Here is an 18,640-nt window from a genome sequence, read left to right as displayed (position 1 = left end):
TAATGCTGTGCACTTGATTCTTCAGCTTGCAAACAGCCTTTAAGCAAAAGTGATGCATTCTATTAAGGAGAACTGTTTGCTCTCCAAATACCAACAGGGCACTTTTGTTAACTTTACAATCTGGAGCCAGTTCATCTAAGAGGGATCTGCATCACCTTAAAGCCTGATTGCGTGTTCAGTGGTGTGGCCTGTTAGATTTTAAACTAGTTTAAGCAAACTTGTGCTGAAATTGTAATTCATAAGCTTTAGAGAGCTGTTAGATCTACAGTAGAAATCTTGCTTCTTATTTAGCGTGTGAGTTGAAGAGTTATGAGTTTTCATTGGCACTTCATAAAGCAGCCTTAACATAATTTCAGAGAGCTTTCGATACTTTAGTGAATTGTTCTAAACATCACATTTTCGTTTTTGCTTACAGTGAAAGAGTTCCTAGCCAAAGCCAAAGAAGACTTTTTAAGAAAATGGGAAAGCCCCCCTCAGGTAACAAAACCCAATTTAACTACCATTTTCTTGCAATTTAGTCTTTCATGTCTGGGAATAAAGGAAGGCACTCTTATATGTGATACAGTTGTGATAATTCCTGGGGGGAAATAATTAGGTTTTGTACAGGAAACTTTTAATGATGTCTTTTATCCCATGCACCTGTTTTTGTGTGTACTTAAAAGTGGCATACAGTTGTTCAGTAGTGAATGTGGAGAGTGACTGTTTAACCAAATAAATGGTCTTCACTGGTTACTTAGTTTCCTCACAGAGACCTTAGTAGCTATGTTTTCATGTGACAATGAGCTGGGCTTTCTGATTCATCACAATTTATGTTAAACACTGGTTGGTTATTTCCTAAAATGCCACAGTCAGTAACTCAACAACAAAACATGGCTTATGACGTCAGAACATGGCCACAGATAACCTAATGGTGATATCTGAGCTTTCTTGTGGAGCTCTGTTTGTTTCATTGTCGTAGATGGAACAGGAGGCCTGTTCAGATTGGGGCCTAATACTAATAAACCCTCTATCACCATAGCTCTTAACTTCTGTTCAATTGTATTGCTTGCACTTCAATCCAACATGACTCTTGCCTACCACTTGTTATAGGTTGTATGAGAGTTTTTGTGTCTCCTAGATCCATCAGCTCTTTGAGAAAAGTTTAATATATTAAAAGTCTGTTAACTTAACCATGATTGGGGAAGTGTCAAGACGTCTTTCAACTGTAATAGGCTCCAGATTCTAGCCCCTTAAATGTCTGAAGTCAATGGGAGGTATTTAATTCTGTGTGAGAAGAAAATATATCAGGTCAGAACTTGATCGAGTGAAGCCAGCTCATCTCTATGCTCCATTCCTCCCCAGTCATACTGGAATTGTAGTATGTCCTTGTCCCTAACAGGAAATAAGGGTGCTTGCCCTCAGAAATATGGTTGTGACAAAGAAAGAGGCCAAGTTGCTGCATTTTTAAATTTTAGTTAAATACCTAATTGTATGCAACCAGACTCCGCTGCTTCCTAGTAAGAATTAATATTCCTATTTTGTAAAGGGTATTTCCCACCTTACAAAATACATTGTATTTCCCCCCTCTAGTACCAATACTGTTAACAAATATATGGTGAATTACATGAAATCCAGCCAGTAGCTATTTCACATTTTTCATTTATGATTACAACAGAATATGGTTGACATCCTAATTGATGAATTAACACACTTTGTGTCCAGAGGGTGTATGAGCAGAAGGTGGCTTGCACAATGATATTTTCCCCTCCTGTAGCCTCCTTCCACGGGGGGGGGGGGGCGCTACAGGGCTTCCTGACTTTTTGGATAATATTACTCAAGAAGGGGACAAGGAGCTATAGGAGAGATGGAGAACAGAAAGATCATACGACCTTTTATGGCTTCTATTATATTTATAATCGAAGTTACAAAAACGTTTATCTTTTTATACTTGGAATATCTCAGTATCTTGTTTTGTGTTCATGTAGAATACTGCTGGTTTAGATGACTTTGAGAGGCTAAAAACACTTGGAACCGGATCATTTGGCAGAGTCATGCTGGTGAAACACAAATCCACAGAGCAGTATTATGCCATGAAGATACTGGATAAACAAAAAGTTGGTATATTTTTTATTATAATAATCTATTGTGTTTGTTGAACACTAATATTTGTGTTCTGTTTCATTAGGGCGAAGTACTTGCAACATCTGTTAATACTGTTGTGTGCTAGTTATGACCCTGGTGAAAAAAGAGGTAGATTGCTGCTCAAGAGTTTTCCTGAAGTTTGCCTTATGGAAGTAATAGTCATTTACTGACAGTGGAAGCCAATTTGGGCACTTTTACCTTTTTGTTTTGTTTTGAAATACTTAATGGATATTATACAGTAATTGCAAATAGCCTGTGAAGTTTTTTATTGGCAATTAATTTTAAAGAACACTATTTCTAAGTTAAGATTTTTGCACTCAAAGTGGATACTAAAAGTGATACAAAAATAGAATGCAGTATTTTAGTGTCCCTAATCTTAGCATGCATATCCTGTTATGCATATGATTCTATTGCTCATGCAGATTACTCAATTTCAACTGGATATATTCTACTATCTTTTGCACTCTCACAGTAAATAGCTTGATCCTTCATTCTCTCCCAGGAATAAAGATTACGCAAATGTATATATTTTCTACCTTTCTTTAATATTGGGCAGTGAAGTTTTCTTATTACTTACTAAATGTGAAATGGAGAGAGAGAGAGAGAGAGATGGCTTCTTGCTTTTTGCTGCTTAATATTTGCATGGGCCTACCTAAAATCTTTTAAAAGAAGTAAGCAATTCTCTTAAATGAGCATTGGAAAATAGCTGGCTGATACAGTGTGATCCACTGTATAATTTAGCCATTGCTACTCATTTGACTACATTGATAGCTTACATTCTATTCACAAGCATCTTGCATTTCTCCAGTTATCTTGTATCAGGGAGCAGCACTAGATAAGAAGGGAGTATTTTTAGTTTGGTGTTTTAATATAGTCTAGCAGCTGCAAATTTGGAAGGGAGTTGGCATGTGGCAAATCAACACTCCACAGGCTAGTTTCAATAATCTAGATAGACATTAATACACAAATTATGAATGCCAGCATGAAATTTCAAGCAATGTACATGTTTTCAGTACCAGATTGTTATTTTTATTATACTTTTATGATTCAAAAATAGACCCATCTGTTTTGAATTTCATTTTGCCCAAAGTTAAGAACTGGGTTCTCAAAATTAAAAACCTCAGCTAACATTCACATTTCCATATGCAGTGGAATAATTATTCATCAGAGCTATACTTTTGTAATCCATGTTGCAGGCCACTTGCCCAGCCTTTGGGGAGAACCAGGTCCTTTCAGACATTTTGGGTGCCCATTTGGCCAACAATAGTGGTTTTCAACCAATATGCTATGGCACCCTGGGGTGCCTTGAATGATGGTTGGGGGTGCCGTAGGCAACAATGGCCCCTGTCCCTCTCTCCTTCCCTCCCTCCTCTGATGTCCTTTTTGGGTCTCTGCCTCCCAAAGGCTTGCACAGCTGTTTGTTGCAAAAGCCCTGGCTGCAAGCTCCCCAGATGAATGGTGCCTCAGGAGCTGGCTAGGGGGTGCTTTCCAGACCTCTTTGGGGCAATGTAAGGAGGCACCTCTCTTTGGGGATGTTGGGGTGGGGCAGCTCAGAGACCAGGAGCGGAAGCTGCAGCTGCCCAGAGGACCCCCAAGGAGACAGGAGAGGAGGCTGAGGCAACACTCCATAAGTGTTGAAAAAGGGTGATAGGCTGCTGGTTCTGTAGGCAAGGTGTGACATAACTGGGCTCCTGATCCCCCAGGGGGTGCCTCAGAAAGAATGTAGTTGGTCAACGGAGCCGTGGACTCAAAAAGCACAAAAACCTCTGGCTTACAGTGATTTCAGATCAATGCCCAAACCTCTGCACTTCTAACAGTGGCATATGTAGAGTGAATGCAACTGTGTGTGTGTCCCATGTTCTTCTGCTAAGGCACCTTGCTGGTATCTCCTATGCTATGCTTGCCTCTTCTCCTTTCCCCCATGGCCCCTCCTCTTTTCCATTGCTGCCTGCTTGCCATGGATCAAGTTAATCTTTAATTGGAAAGCGATCTTATCTGCAAGCAAGTCATGTCCTTACTTTTTCAGGCACAGTTCTCTTGAGCCCCTTGCCGGTGGTTGATATTAGTGCTGAGTAACACACAGTGTTTACGGTCTGCACTAAGCTCCATCACCACCACCACTTTTCCTTTCACCCCCAAGGAGCTGCAAAATGCTCCTTGTGAAGCAGGGAAACTGCTGCTCTTGTAGAAGCTCCCTGGGCATTTTACAACCCTGGTTTCCTACAGAAGATTGCCCTCTAACTTGCCGGTGGCATTCCGAATGGTGACAAGAGGCTGTTATCCCACACCTACTCCTTGCATATTGACATTGATTTTGAACAGCTGGAGAAGGCAGGCTACATAAGGGGAGGAATGAGGCGGCCTGTGAGCCCTTTCTCCACACAGTTGTGACACTTCTCACTACGCCCTTGCTGTCCCGTCCTTTGCTGCAGTTTACAGATCTGTCATGAAAATTACTATGCGCCTGGAGGGACCATGTCACTCAGGCGATTTGCCACAAGTTTGAATTTCTATCAGTTATCTTATGCACGCAAAAGACTTTGCCCCAGGACCATCATTTGTAACCATGCATGTGCAAGAAAATGGTTCCCAAAATTTATAGACGTTGGACATTGTTTAGCAATGTGCAGAGAGATGACACCTGATGATATAAAAGCTTGCACTAGCTGTTTGTGTTGGGGCTTGGCTTGGATGTTCTTCGAGCCTGTGGCAGCTGCTTATCCGTGAGATCTTGTACATCTGCGAGGAGAAAAGGCATTCCTTCAGAAAGACACGGATCAGGTACTAGCCACATAGCCATTTCAACCAGCTGCGTGGGAACTGCTTGCTCAGCTGGAAAACATCTAAAGGGTGCTGTGGCTTCTTAAGTGTTTAAGCAATTGTATTCTTCATCAGTTGGTTATTCTGCTACCCATAGTAACGTGTAAGAGAGTGAATCTCCTTTTCCTAGTTCCTGGGGAAATGTTTGAACTTTCTGACACCTCGCCAGTTGCCAGATTGCTGCTTTCACTCCCGCCTTCTGTAGCTCTGAAAATGCATTCAGAATAGGGAAGTAAGGAAATTATAGTGGTATGTGGCTGTTAAGAACAGGTGGAATATTCAGTACAGTGGTACCTCTACTTGCGTTCACCTTTGGGAAACGTATGTGGCAAACCCGGAAGTATTTTTCTGGGTTTCGCCGCATGTGTAGAAGCGCTAAACCGTGCCATGCACAGAAGCGGCACCTTCAGCTGCGAATTCCTTGGGATGCGACCGGAGCTCCAGAACGGATCCTATTCGCAACCAGAGGTACCACTGTATTAGCAGACTTCTGACTGGCTCTGTTGAGCACAGGCATTTTTTTAAATTAAAAAAACTAGCTTACTATGCAAATTGACAAAGGTAGGTGAGCTACTTTTTTTTTTTGCAGTGATAAAGCAGTTTTCACAGAAGGAAATCATGCCTACCCTGTTTTCCCGAAAATAAGACATACCTATAAAATAAGCCGTAGCAGGATTTCTACGTATTTCCACAATATAAGCCATACCCCAAAAACAAGACATGGACGCGGCGCCTCAGCCATGCCGCGCGGAGCCCTTCCCGCTGGAATAAGACACCCCCCCCCAAAAAAATAAGCCATAGTATGTCTTCTTGAGGAAAAATAAATATAAGACAGTGTCTTATTTTCGGGGAAACACTGTAGTCAAGAAAGAAACTACAGAGTACAGGTGAAACTCGGAAAATTAGAATATCGTCAAAAAGTGCATTTATTTCAGTAACGCAACTTAAAAGGTGAAACCAATATATGAGATAGGTGTATGACATGCAAAGCGAGATATGTCAAGCCTTTATTTGTTGTAATTGTAATTATTTGTCGTTAGGCGGGTCAATTATAAATGGAATGTAATTAATGAAATGTAATAGCAATGTTTATTTTTGTATTATTGTAACTATTTGTTTTATTACTGTGGAATTTCCAAAAGAAAGCATTTGTAAAAATTAAAATAAAAATAAAAAATAATAAGTTGCATTACTGAAATAAATGCACTTTTCAACGATATTCTAATTTTCCGAGTTTCACCTGCATATGAGAAGGCTTCTAAGCAGCAAACTTTTTTAATAAGCTATATGAAAGTAAAAAAAAAAGGACCCCCATATATTCAGGGGCCCTGAAAACTCCACATGTAGCTGCTGGGTGACCTTGGGCTAGTCACACTTCTCTGAAGTCTCTCAGCCCCACCCACCTCACAGGGTGTCTGTTGGGAGGAGGGGAAAGGAGATTGTTAGCCACTTTGAGACTCCTTCAGGTAGTGATAAAGCGGGATATCAAATCCAAACTCCTCTTCTTCTTCCCACTTTGTGTGCCAAGTGAACTGAGCTTCTAGAGTTGTAGTATTTGCACTGCATGTGCACACAGACCATATTTGTTAGAATTCCTTTTAATACTCCTTTGACAGTGTCAGCAGAAAGGCCAGAGTTGAAAAAGGTATAGTGTGCCATGCCATTCTTCTTCAGATGTAGCATCTTCTAAGAGGTAAAAGAGGATAACTGCCTCGCTACCTAAATTTGCTGTATTAACATGAGTATAGCAATCCATGCTTTGAGAGCTATATGTGGCACTCGCCACCATCTTTTAGAAGCGCTGTTCTTAAGTGATTATTTTTTCCTCTTTCCACTAAGAAGACCTTGACTTGTTTGAATTCTTTTAATGTTTCGACTCAAGCGTTTAATAAAAAGTGCTTTGTTCCTAGGTGGTTAAGCTGAAGCAAATAGAACACACACTTAATGAAAAGAGAATATTACAAGCAGTGAACTTCCCTTTCCTTGTAAGACTGGAGTATTCTTTTAAGGTAAATACCGGACGAGAAGGTAAACTGTAATTACATTTTTCTTGCACAGCTTTCTGTCTTTTTTAGAGTCTAATAATTCCTAACCCACAGGTCAAAACAAAGGTGATTTTAGATGCCAGCTGTAAAAAAAAAATGAAGCTAAATGCTTGGCTGTCATCCTGATCACACACTGATCAAAAGGAGATATGCATGCAGCTCCGTGATAAGCTTTAAGGACTTAGAGCAGGCATCCCCAAACTGCGGCCCTCCAGATGTTTTGGCCTACAACTCCCATGATCCCTAGCTAAGAGGACCAGTGGCCAGCGATGATGGGAATTGTAGTCCAAAACATCTGGAGGGCCAAAGTTTCAGGATGCCTGACTTAGAGTGATCCTAACAAAGCAAAAAGCCCAAAGCAAAACTCTCAAATCGCTTCATCACCCTGGGTTTGTTTAAGTTTCCAAGGTCCCCCCACACCATAGCAACTTGCTGTACTGACTTTTAGGGAGCCTCTTAAACACTGAGAAAAATTGAGAAAATATACCGTAGTCAGTTTGAATTCATGGGCCTCTTGAATGTCTCATGTCTTATTTTATGTTCAGTCTTTAATAATAAAAGTACTTAAAATGTATTATTAGTATTATTTTTATGTTTGCTTGTTGGGGGGGGGAATGCAATTTACTTGGGTTGTCCTAAGTACCCCAGGTTTACAACTGAACATACTTCATTTTCCCTTAGGACAATTCTAATTTATACATGGTTATGGAATATGTTCCTGGGGGTGAAATGTTCTCTCATCTAAGAAGAATTGGAAGATTCAGGTAAGATAATAAATGAATTATAATTTATGAAAAATGACACGAGGAAGGGAATGAGAAAGAGGTGATAGCACTTAGCTTTCAGATGTTTAGGAAATATTTGCAAGGGGATCCTTACTATATTCTTACCTATTATGAACATTAAGGTTTCCAGAAGTGCCTTTGAAAAACAGTTTCTCCTTCAAATAGGTAGTAGGGAATGATTGATAAGAACATAACATTAATATTAGGTTGTACAGTCCCTTTATAAGATTAAAAATAGACATTTCATTATTTAAAATTAAATTATTTTTAAAAATATTCTGCTTGTACAACAGGACATCCTTTTCTTCTCGTTTCCCTTCGTACACCCAAAACTTTCTCCAAAGGGTCCCCCAATCCTGTGGAGCAACTTTTAAAAGTGCACAGGGGGCTGGGGATGAGAGCAGAGTTCTACTGGGCAAGCGGGGATACAACCCCTGTTTGTAGTTTTCTTTATTTTCTTAGAGTTCAAACATTTCTGTTATCAATATACCAGTATTAGAAATCTGAGTATGTTATGTCTGCAAATGTTGACCATGGTTTAATAGCCTGATGATTTTCATTTGTTTACAGTGAACCACATGCACGATTTTATGCAGCTCAGATAGTGCTAACGTTTGAGTACCTCCATTCACTAGACCTCATCTACAGAGATCTGAAACCCGAAAATCTTTTAATTGACCAGCAAGGATATATCCAGGTATGATGAAGACAAACATTTTCAAGCTCAGCTTCATTCCATAGCAAGAAATACAGAACGCTTAAATGTTTGCATTGTAAGGAAACAGGTGGTGATGGTGATAAATTAAATACCTTGATTGGTTGGTTTTGCAGGTTATCAACCAAAGTGAATTCTGAAACTTGACCCAAGATGTATCAGATCTGCAACTGATACCCTGTTTCTCATATTTTAAGACATACCCATAAAATAAGCCATAGCAGGATTTTTAAGCATTCAAGGAATATAAGCCATACCCCGAAAATAAGACATAGTGATAGGTGCAGCAGCAATGCCGGCCGCAGCAGGAGAAGGAAGAAAAAAATAAGACATCCCTTAAAAATAAGCCATAGTGTGTTTTTTTGAGGAAAAAATAAATATAAGACATGTCTTATAATATGAGAAACACGGTACTAATTAAATGCTTAATGTTAATTGATAATAACTTTTTATGAATATTGCCTAATGTTACATATAGCATGCCTAAAGCTTGTGCTTCCTGGTAGTTCTTCTTTTGGCACTGTGTATAGCTTCGATTCGAAAGCAAAACATACGTTATGCCTTGATTTGAAAAGATCTGAATTTTGAATCAATCATAGGACATGGAACCACTTCTGTGGTTGAACGCTTTTGAAAGCTATATGTAACATTCAAGTTATTACTAATAAAAAACTAAAGCTTGGATAATGTGGTAACTCTTTTTTTCTGTGCTACTAGGTCACAGATTTTGGGTTTGCAAAAAGAGTAAAAGGCAGAACCTGGACGTTATGTGGGACTCCAGAATACTTGGCGCCAGAAATAATTCTCAGCAAGGTATTTCAAAATGCTTCATGGTGTTAACTAGTTAAGAGAGGAAGACAGTCTTAAACAGGCACATTTGGAAGATGTTTCAACTGAATTTGAATGGAGCTTAACTTCCAAGTCAGTATGGTGATAGGATTTGTCAGAAATTCTTGTGGAATCTCTTAGTAAGTTGAGTAAGCTGTTACTTAGGCTTTTATTTACTAAGACTAACACATTGAATTTGACCCTATTAACAAATTGGCAGCCGGTGCAGGTCTCTCCGCACAGTTTTAATATACTGGCAGGGCCTTATTTCTGTGAGCAATCGTGCTGCAGCCTTCTGCACAAACTGTAGTTTTTAGAACCAAAAGCAAGGTAAACCCCACATCATACATTGCAGTAATCCAGCCTTGAAGGTATCAGTGCCTGGATTACTGTAGCCAAGCTGTCCTGGTCCAGGAATTGCTGCAGCTGTTGGATGAGCTGAAGCTGGTACTGTAAAAGTTTTGGAATACCACCTAAAACTTAAGTGTGTTTATATTAATATTAAAAGTTTCGTTGGATATCACTAACTACTATATTTTTGTTTTGCCAGGGCTACAACAAAGCAGTGGATTGGTGGGCCTTAGGAGTTTTAATTTATGAAATGGCAGCTGGATATCCTCCATTCTTTGCAGATCAACCAATCCAGATTTATGAAAAAATTGTTTCTGGAAAGGTAAGCGAGGGCTGCTGGGATGTTGCAAATGATCCATGTTATGCCCATTAACTTTTCTGTTACTTGTGTGTTCTTATTTTAATTTTCATGAACGGGATTGCTCATTTCTGTTTACAAGGTGTGTTTCCTGTTCAAGGAGCTTTTGCTTTGTTTTGGTTACTTTAGTATTTGTTTTGTAACAAAGAGATGGGGAGGGGAGGAGAGCAGCCAAGGAAGAAATGCTGGACACTGTTAATAACCTATCTTTATTTTTTCCTTAATCATTTTTGCATTTTTGTGTGCGTGTGAATTGAATTGGGAAGCAAAGTGGTGGATGGCTTGCAACAAACTATTAGCTGCGGTCACGTATTAAAATCTGCAGCAGCAGCTGAGTGGAGCAGGGCATGTTGGTCTAAGCCACAGGCAATTCCAGAGTATTTCCAGAAAAAATGTCTGGATCCACCAAAGTCTAAGTTCAGAATACTTTGAATGCAGAAAAGAAGAAAATGTTTTTTGCTCTTATTGCAGTCTTGCTTTTTTGTGAGTATGTGAGTGAATTTCTAAAATGAAAAGTTTGAGCTCTTTGCCTATCTGGATATGACTCCCCATCCTTCCCCAGACCTGGAAGACATCACTCCTAATCTCAGGCATAAGAAGCTGATCATAGTCACTCTAGTGTGATGTATTCTGCACATGAGCAGAAATTATTACATTCAGGATGGAGTCATGCACTGCAAATATGTACTGCTGTGTTCTGATGTGCCCTGGATCAAATTCAGTATTATTATTATTATTATCTAGTGGCTGGAATATTTTGTTCTTTTAATTTGAAGAAAAAAGAGTTTTGGATAATGAAAAGTTAGATCAATTACTGTATATATGGTTTGCACCAGGCGAAGCTGTGGTTAGTTAACAGCATTACTGGTTTGTAATCTACATCTGGGATGCCCCGCTATTCAACCCCACAATTGAATTCCCCTCTCCACAACCACTGGTGTCTAGATTATTTGTGAACACACCAAAAAGGAAGTCAAAAAGTGAAATGTTGTCTTAGACACTTTCAGATGTTCCCTGCCATGCCCCCCTGATTAGTAAACATAAGGCAAAATAGCAGAATGAGCTTCAGAAGCAAGGGAATGAGAGAAGGAGGAAATGGTTTTAAGCTAAAGTTAAATCAGGAAAGAGAGAGAGAGTGTGCAGCCAGCAGGGGCGGATTTGTTGTTCTGCAAGCAGTGTGCATGCACTGGGCACTGAGTCAAGGAGACACCATCTCAGAACCCAGTAAGCAAGGCTCTGGGCTTTGGGAAGGAGGCATTAATGGCACTGACAGGGTCCTAGAGCCTTCCCACCTCCTTTCCAAAGCCTAGGGAGTGTGTTTCCAGCTTTAGGAAGGAGGGAGGGCAGCTCAAAGGTGAGTGCCTCCTTACCTGCCTTTGGGAAGGCAGTGTGAGGACAGGGCAGCATTGGCCTTGCACAGGGCATCTTTATACCCAAGTCCACCACTGCAGCCAGTTCTTGTAACTTTTCACAGCCATAGAAGGGGAAGAGGAGTGGCAACAAGTATTCTCTGGTTTCTCGTGATTATCTTTATTTTGAGTAAAAACAAAGAGGATTTGTGGTGTTGTTCAATTATTTTCTAATGTTTTATATTTTTTAAAAAAAATCTAAATAATAATAATAATAATAATAATAATAATAATAATAATAATAATAATAATAATAATGGCGGCTTATACATGATGCAGGAGCTAGCTGTTCCAGCACATGGCTGACTGCTGTTGAAGACCGCAATCCCACATCTCTCTCATCCTATAAATCATATGCTGGGATCATGTTTCAACTTTTCCCATCCCCGCCCCTCTGCTCATTGGCTGCCACTCGTTTTGCAAGTTTCTCATCCCTACAATTAACATTACACCAGTTGTTCTGTATGCTAGTTGCTACTGCAGAAAATAGGAGAACGAGGCATGATCTGGTGCTTCAAGCAACAGCTAGGCATATATATTAATGTACCGCTCCAATGCAACTTTTTATTTAGGTTTGGTCTTCTTTATACTACCAGAACATAATTCATAACCTTGTTTCTCCTTTTCTTTCCAGAAGAAGAAGAAGAAAAAAGGTGTCTATATAGCAATATTAAATGTATATCTGGTGTGTTTTGTAGGTACGATTCCCATCACACTTCAGTTCAGACCTTAAGGATCTACTAAGAAATTTACTCCAGGTAGATTTGACCAAACGATATGGAAATCTCAAGAATGGGGTGAATGATATTAAAAACCACAAATGGTTTGCCACTACAGATTGGATTGCCATTTATCAAAGAAAGGTAATCATTCTTTCTCTTAGGATAAATTCTGTATTGGTGCGCACGTTCCTGATCTTTCCCCATTGTTTAAGGCTAGCACTTGGGGTAATGGGAAGTATTCCTCAAAGAATTATGTTTTCTTGAAACCTTACTGTCCTGTGTGCAAGTTTCTGAATTGTTCCCCTTTTTTGTCTTCAAAATGTCTCCTTTGCCTTTTCTTTCCCTTGCTGTCTAAACATTTGAACTCTCTAGCTGCCTATTCTTGGTAGACAAACTTGATTTTCAGCACAGATGTATTTAACTATTTTCTCTCTCTCTCTCTTGGTGATCACTGGCGGCTGAGTAAGATTGTTTTCCATGTCTTAGTGGCATGTCCATAAATGACTGTGCAGGCCAATTCTTGATCCGCACATCCTTCCATAGTGGGTACATAGATTTCCAAGCAGGAGTTGATCACAATGAGGATTTGCCAGACATGCCTTCCTCTTTACTCATTTCTCCCTTTTGTCATGAACTGGCGCGTCTTCAAAATCCACGACGCCAGAGGCTATTCTCCAATTGGAGCACTCACAAGCCAGTTTTTCCCAATTGTCGGTGGTTATAATACATTTGTTTTTAGATTTGCTTTGAGAGCATCTTTTAACCTCTTTTGTTGTCCACCAGTATTAAGCTTTCCATTCTTAAGTTGAGAATAGAGTATCTGCTTTGGAAAGCGATAATCAGACATCTGAACAACGTGGTCAGTCCAATTTGACTGGACTTAACCATCCAGGGGTCCTTTACCTTACCTTTAACAATTATAATTATTATCATCACCATAGCTGAGATACACTTCCAAGTAAGTGACCACAGGGTAATTTTCCATGCACAAAGAAGAACAACCAAGCAAGAAATGTGTATAGGTGTGTTCCTAAACTGTTTCTAACTCACATTGGAGCCCTTGTGAGAGACCCATCTGTATTTTCTGTGATTAATGATGCCTAAAAATCATGATCCCTGACTTTTTCAACTTTTACCATGACACTTAAGTGTAATTGCCTCAAAAACTTGAACATTTATATTTTAATAAGTTTCTGCTTGGGACTCAGTCAGTCCTTTGTGGTAATATGATGTGTTCTCTTTAAGTCTGTTTTGGAGTAACGGGGCCATATTCCCATACAAAAACATTTTAAAAAGCCAAATCTGAAACCCAGCAAAGAAACTAGCTAATTAGCTATGCAATGTGACAGTACAGTAGTTAATAATCAGTAAAGTATTAATTATCACAAGACAGGACGTGATTAACACCTCAGCATAGTCTTTTATTTTGAAGCAAGACTTCTTCAGCAAATGTTCACCGCAGAATGTTAATCTTCTCATCTGCACTCTAAAATATCCTGTTTAGCATGCAGTTTGTGTGAAGTGAGATTTTCTGCCTTTTTGTAATTCTTTACTTTTTAAATAAATATTTCAGTTTTTATTGGAGGTGTTCTAATTCTTCACTATTCTGCTCTAGGCTCTTATTTAAAATTTCTTGGAGTGATGATAATGAATAATAGCTTATTTTCTTCAAGATCAGTTGGATTTTATGTATGTTGGTACAGTATTTGGGGAGGACAGATAGAGCCCACCAAGCCCACAAAGCAGCCCACAAAACAGAGACTATTGGGTTTTCCCACCTTTCTGATTTTTAGGATACAGGAAGCATTTGAACCACAGTGTGGCTGCGTTCAGACATAATACTAAAGCACAAATTAGCATTATGAGGTTGCCCTTTCTCCCTTCCTCTTCCAGAGTAGATAGGAGGTTACCACACCACTGATAGGTTGAAAGCCTAAACCGTGGTTTCAACAAACCATAGTTAAGATTAACTTCAGCTTGTGCAGGTTTGGATGTCATGACAAGTTGGAATTAATCTAAAAGGGAAGAAAAAGCTTCTGAACTCCTTGTGCTGGCATACATGAGGGGAGGCATACATGAGCCAAAGGCTCACAGACGCTTGTCCTTACAACACTAGACCATCGTTAGCATTACATGTGAACAGGGTCTATATGCAGCAACACTTATGTGGTCAGCTTCTTGTGCTTAGGGTTTGTTTGTTTTGTAAAATCTCCTTCTCAGGAATTGCATTTTATGTAGATCTGAGTGTGCCTTTAAAATGGCACTATAAGTCTTCTTGTGTTGAGGTAGTGCTCACAGGTGAGGTTGTATTTGTTATAGTTGACTTAAAGGGATACTTCACCGAAAAAATAACAATATCATATCTCTCCTGAATGCATCCATTCCATAATGGAGAATATTTAACCTTCTTAGATTCATGCTTGGAATATATCAGTGAATTGTTGTTGTTGTTGTTGTTGTTATCAGCATTATCATTGTTATTCTCTGTCTTTTGTTGTCTTATTTTTACTGGTTAATTCTTTTAGATTGGCAAATGCAATAATCTGTGCTTTTATTTCCCCATGCAGGTAGAAGCTCCATTCATACCAAAATGTAGAGGCCCTGGAGATACCAGCAACTTTGATGACTATGAAGAAGAAGATATCCGTGTGTCTCTAACAGAGAAATGTGCAAAGGAATTTGCTGATTTTTAGTACTTGCTGGATGATCAGAGGACATCAGGGCTTACATTGGGATCTTTGCACTCTGTTAACTCATGAGGGTGGAGCGGAGACCATCATATGTCAAAACAATTACCTAGTTACTTCATTCCACAAAGTTGACTGAGGTCTTTATTGCCATCTTCCATGTGTGCAGTTTGCACCAACCCTTATAACTAGGCACAATTAAGCAAAGCACTGTTTGTGCTGTAACACAGAATATAGACCACTTTTTCCTAATTACCTTTTTGGTTTCTGTCGTTTTCCTTTGCTTTCTGTGTATTGTTCATTTCCCCTCCCTCTTCTTTCTCTTTCCCCCTCTTCCCCTGCCCTTTTAAAATGAAGTAGCCTTTTACCCAAGAACACTCCGTTTTATTTTGAATAATGCATTTGTGCGAATTAAACTGAAGGTGTTTCTGGCTAGTGTGACTTACCGGTAGACCGAAGTGAAAGATAAGTGTTGCTTCTAGTCTGTGCCAGCCAATCCTTACGCATCTGTCTTTGTGTCTGAGGCTACAGTTCATAGGTTTGTATTCCCCCCCCCCCCAAGTAGCTCAGACTAAATCTAGCCAACACCACTAGCATTTTTGAAGATAGTATTTATCGCCATACGAGTGTATGCTAATTGACTTTAAACACATCTTCCTGGAGACTGACCAAACTTAGTATCAAAATTGGACAGTTTGTGTAGGGTTCAGTAGCTAGACCCCGTGCCTTGGTTTTCTACATGCTGGCAGTCTTTCTCCCTGCCTCATATTTCTTTTTTTTTTTCCTTTCCTAAGCAGTAGGTAAATATGCCATAAGCATTCTGTGCCATGAGAAGCACAGTCTCAATAAGCAGGAACAATTCCATCCAGCCTGGGCTTTGGACCATATTTAACCATGCTTAAGTAGCTATTTAAATGGGGTTTTGTTTTGTTTTAACACCTTAAAACCCAAAACATTTAAAAGATTTGGTCAGTATTGTAAGAGACTTAAGACTGATTTATTTATTTTTTAAAGTAATGTCAAGGTTGGGGCTCCTGAAGTATTTCACATTTCAACCCTTTTTTTTTTTATCAAAGGGGGGGAAAGCATCTTTTTTTTTTTAGGAAAAGAAAACCCTCTTTAGGTTATGAGAATGAATGGTTTAGCGAATTGAAAAATTAGTGTTACAATATTGATGCGTTGCTAGATAAACCTGGTATTTCTGTTAGCTGTGAAGAATAAAAGAAGTAAATGCCAAGTTTTTATTCTGGTATACTATATTAGTAAATCACGGGTGGAGTGCTGCTCCAATCATGGTTCCTACCAGCGGCTCTTCATTCGCATGGAAAAGAGGCAAAAAAAGTTTTCAAAGTGCCACCATCTGTGATGTGGTGTCTTCATTTCTAACATACTTTTTTTCTTTCAGTGAAATGGAATGTAGGGTCACACGGAGAATTATGTTTTTTATAATCTCACCAACTGACTTAAAAAGGGGTATTGCCGCCATGTGCTAGCTCCCAGCACTTTTACACTCACTCGTTTCAGTGTGTGTTAACAATCAGTGGCTCAGCACAACCTTCTTTGTGCTTTTAAATTTGTTCATATACAACTTTTTAAGTCAGGCGCTCAATTTCTCGGTGGCCTGTCTGAAGATGATGATGGCACATCAGTTATGTTTAAAATAAACTTAGGCTCATGTTTTATGATCAATTTACATGCATATGAGGATGAAGTGTTTTTATTAAACTGATCTAGATTGATTATGTAGTCACGGTGTTCTGCAGAATGCCAGGGCAGATGAGACCATTGGCATTGCTTCCTTTTAATCTTTATGACACTCCTTTAAGAAAATAAAAGTCTCCGTAGACATTTTTGCGAAATAAAATGTACCATGCAACGTTATGTACGTCTCTTTAAGTTGTCAAGCAGTTTTGCACATATTCATCGTTAGGAGTCTGTTTGCCATCTTTGTCCACCCCACCCGAACCCCCCATCTACGTATGTGCAAGACAAGGATACGATACTTTGCGGTAGCAAATTTTATGTAATAACTATATTGTCACATTAATAAATTAAAAGAAATTATTTGTATGAAAAAACAATCTTTTGTATTTCATCTAGGCTGAGGACATGCTGTTGTATGCTAGCTGTATGCGATAAATTCTACAGTGACTTTGTTGTTTATGGACTTTGAAAATTTTAATAAATGCTGGAGATCACCTTTTCAATTCTGTTGTGAATTTTAGCCAGTAGCATAATCGGATAACACATGAGGCACATGTCTTCTCTAACGTACCGTAGGTAGCGAGACTTCACTCTGGCTGTCTCTTAAGGAATGCAAGGGATCGATTCCAGCATGTCCAAAAATTCAACTGTAGGTGGACATATTTTTGAAGTACCCTCTTAATTTCTTTGATTTAAGCTTATTTAACTATTTAACATGTGTCAGAAACAAACAGTAAAAATAAATCCTAAAGCAGAATAATAGACTGGAAATAAAAGGGGTTTGGACAAAAGATAAGGAGGAGGTCCTTTACAAAGAGTACAAACTTGGCAATATGTTACATGGCCCTGTCATTTAAAAAAAAAACACACAAAAAAGAGAGCCACAAGATCATGATGCCTGTATTTAATTTCAAAAATCCTTTCCATCACTCAAATGCTGTATATTTGACAGTAGAGATTTGTTAATTTTACACAATTTGAGGAATTAAGTGTTGGACTGTATGGTATCTTTTAACTGTACTCTAGTTGTATGTAACTCTCATTTTCAACATAAAGGATTGTATCTCATTAAGTAAATTGCTTCTTTTATTTTCTTGTCAGCTGCATTAAAACCCTTATTTTTAAATCCTGTAAGTATTTTATTGATTTCTTTGCAAATAGTTTGCTACAATAGTGTGCAATACAGTAAAAGTTTATATACAAAACTGCAAATTAAATTATGTACAACACTGCATAAAGACTGTGCTGCTTTTTTCTGACCCAGGAGGTTCCCATGCAATTCTGCTTTGCCACAGGATCCAGATACATGCTCTTATGTAGAAGGAAGGTTTTGAAAAGCGACCCGCACAAGCCCTATAATAGGCTGGTTTAGGCCTGATTCCTCATTATATCACTAGTGATGGTAAACTGCTTGAAAATCCAGTGGTGTGGTGTGTTTGGTGTCTAAGTAACTTCCCAATTCAGTTCAGTCAGTGCAATCACCACTCTTAAAAAAAAAAAAACCTTGTACTGGAATGAAAAAATGCACCCCAAATTGTGCAAGATACTTCCTGTGAACTGTGAAATTCTTCAGTCACAATTCTGTTTTGTTACAGAACCTCTACGCTAACAAAACACAATAAAAGTTGCATCACACTTAAAGCTTGGAATGCCATGTGCATTTTTGGAAGGGAGGGCATTTGACACGGAGAAAGACCACTAATAGGCAACAACTCTGATCCCAAAGACTAGTATATAGCAAGGTAAATTTGTGCAGTGGGCCATTTCAGGCTGTAGATTAGGCTAGATTGTGCCCATCTTCCTGACTATAAGGTTTCTATTTGCATCTTTCTTTAAAAATGAATTCGTGTTTACTTGCATGGAGTAGCATGCAGCCTCAAGTGAGAATAGTACAGACCGAGGTTTACCACTTCTGATATTTGTGAGAATTGAGTCTATGTAGACACAGGGTAGGTGGGTGTGTAGTTGTGTAAAAGAAACTGGCACCTTCCTAAAGATTAGCCTTGATATATATAAAGTTGGTCACTTTAGGCTACAATCCTAACCATTGTGGGATTAAGCCCCATTGAATGCAACAGATTTATTATTTTTATTT

At 38.9% G+C, this 18,640-nt stretch overlaps 1 protein-coding gene across 4 annotated transcripts in view; it reads left to right on the top strand.

The window, feature by feature from the left end:
• The window catches only part of PRKACB (protein kinase cAMP-activated catalytic subunit beta), a 62,637-nt gene extending 44,854 nt beyond the window's left edge, over positions 1–17,783 (top strand). For all 4 annotated transcript variants that reach the window (XM_035121599.3, XM_088673874.1, XM_035121597.3 and 1 more), the window contains 9 exons: positions 416–477; positions 1,965–2,093; positions 6,852–6,950; positions 7,668–7,750; positions 8,342–8,468; positions 9,204–9,299; positions 9,865–9,987; positions 12,131–12,295; positions 14,722–17,783. In XM_035121599.3, coding sequence (XP_034977490.1) covers positions 416–477; positions 1,965–2,093; positions 6,852–6,950; positions 7,668–7,750; positions 8,342–8,468; positions 9,204–9,299; positions 9,865–9,987; positions 12,131–12,295; positions 14,722–14,847 — 1,010 coding nt within the window. In that variant the 3' untranslated portion in view covers positions 14,848–17,783. The remainder of the gene's footprint in view (positions 1–415; positions 478–1,964; positions 2,094–6,851; positions 6,951–7,667; positions 7,751–8,341; positions 8,469–9,203; positions 9,300–9,864; positions 9,988–12,130; positions 12,296–14,721) is intronic.
• Positions 17,784–18,640: the final 857 nt, after the last annotated feature.

The sequence above is a fragment of the Zootoca vivipara genome, chromosome 7, assembly GCF_965207765.1.
Source record: "Zootoca vivipara chromosome 7, rZooViv2.hap1.1, whole genome shotgun sequence".
NCBI lineage: Eukaryota > Metazoa > Chordata > Lepidosauria > Squamata > Lacertidae > Zootoca > Zootoca vivipara.
The sequence above is the reverse complement of the archived record's forward strand: the minus strand, read 5'-3'. Positions and strand labels throughout refer to the sequence as shown.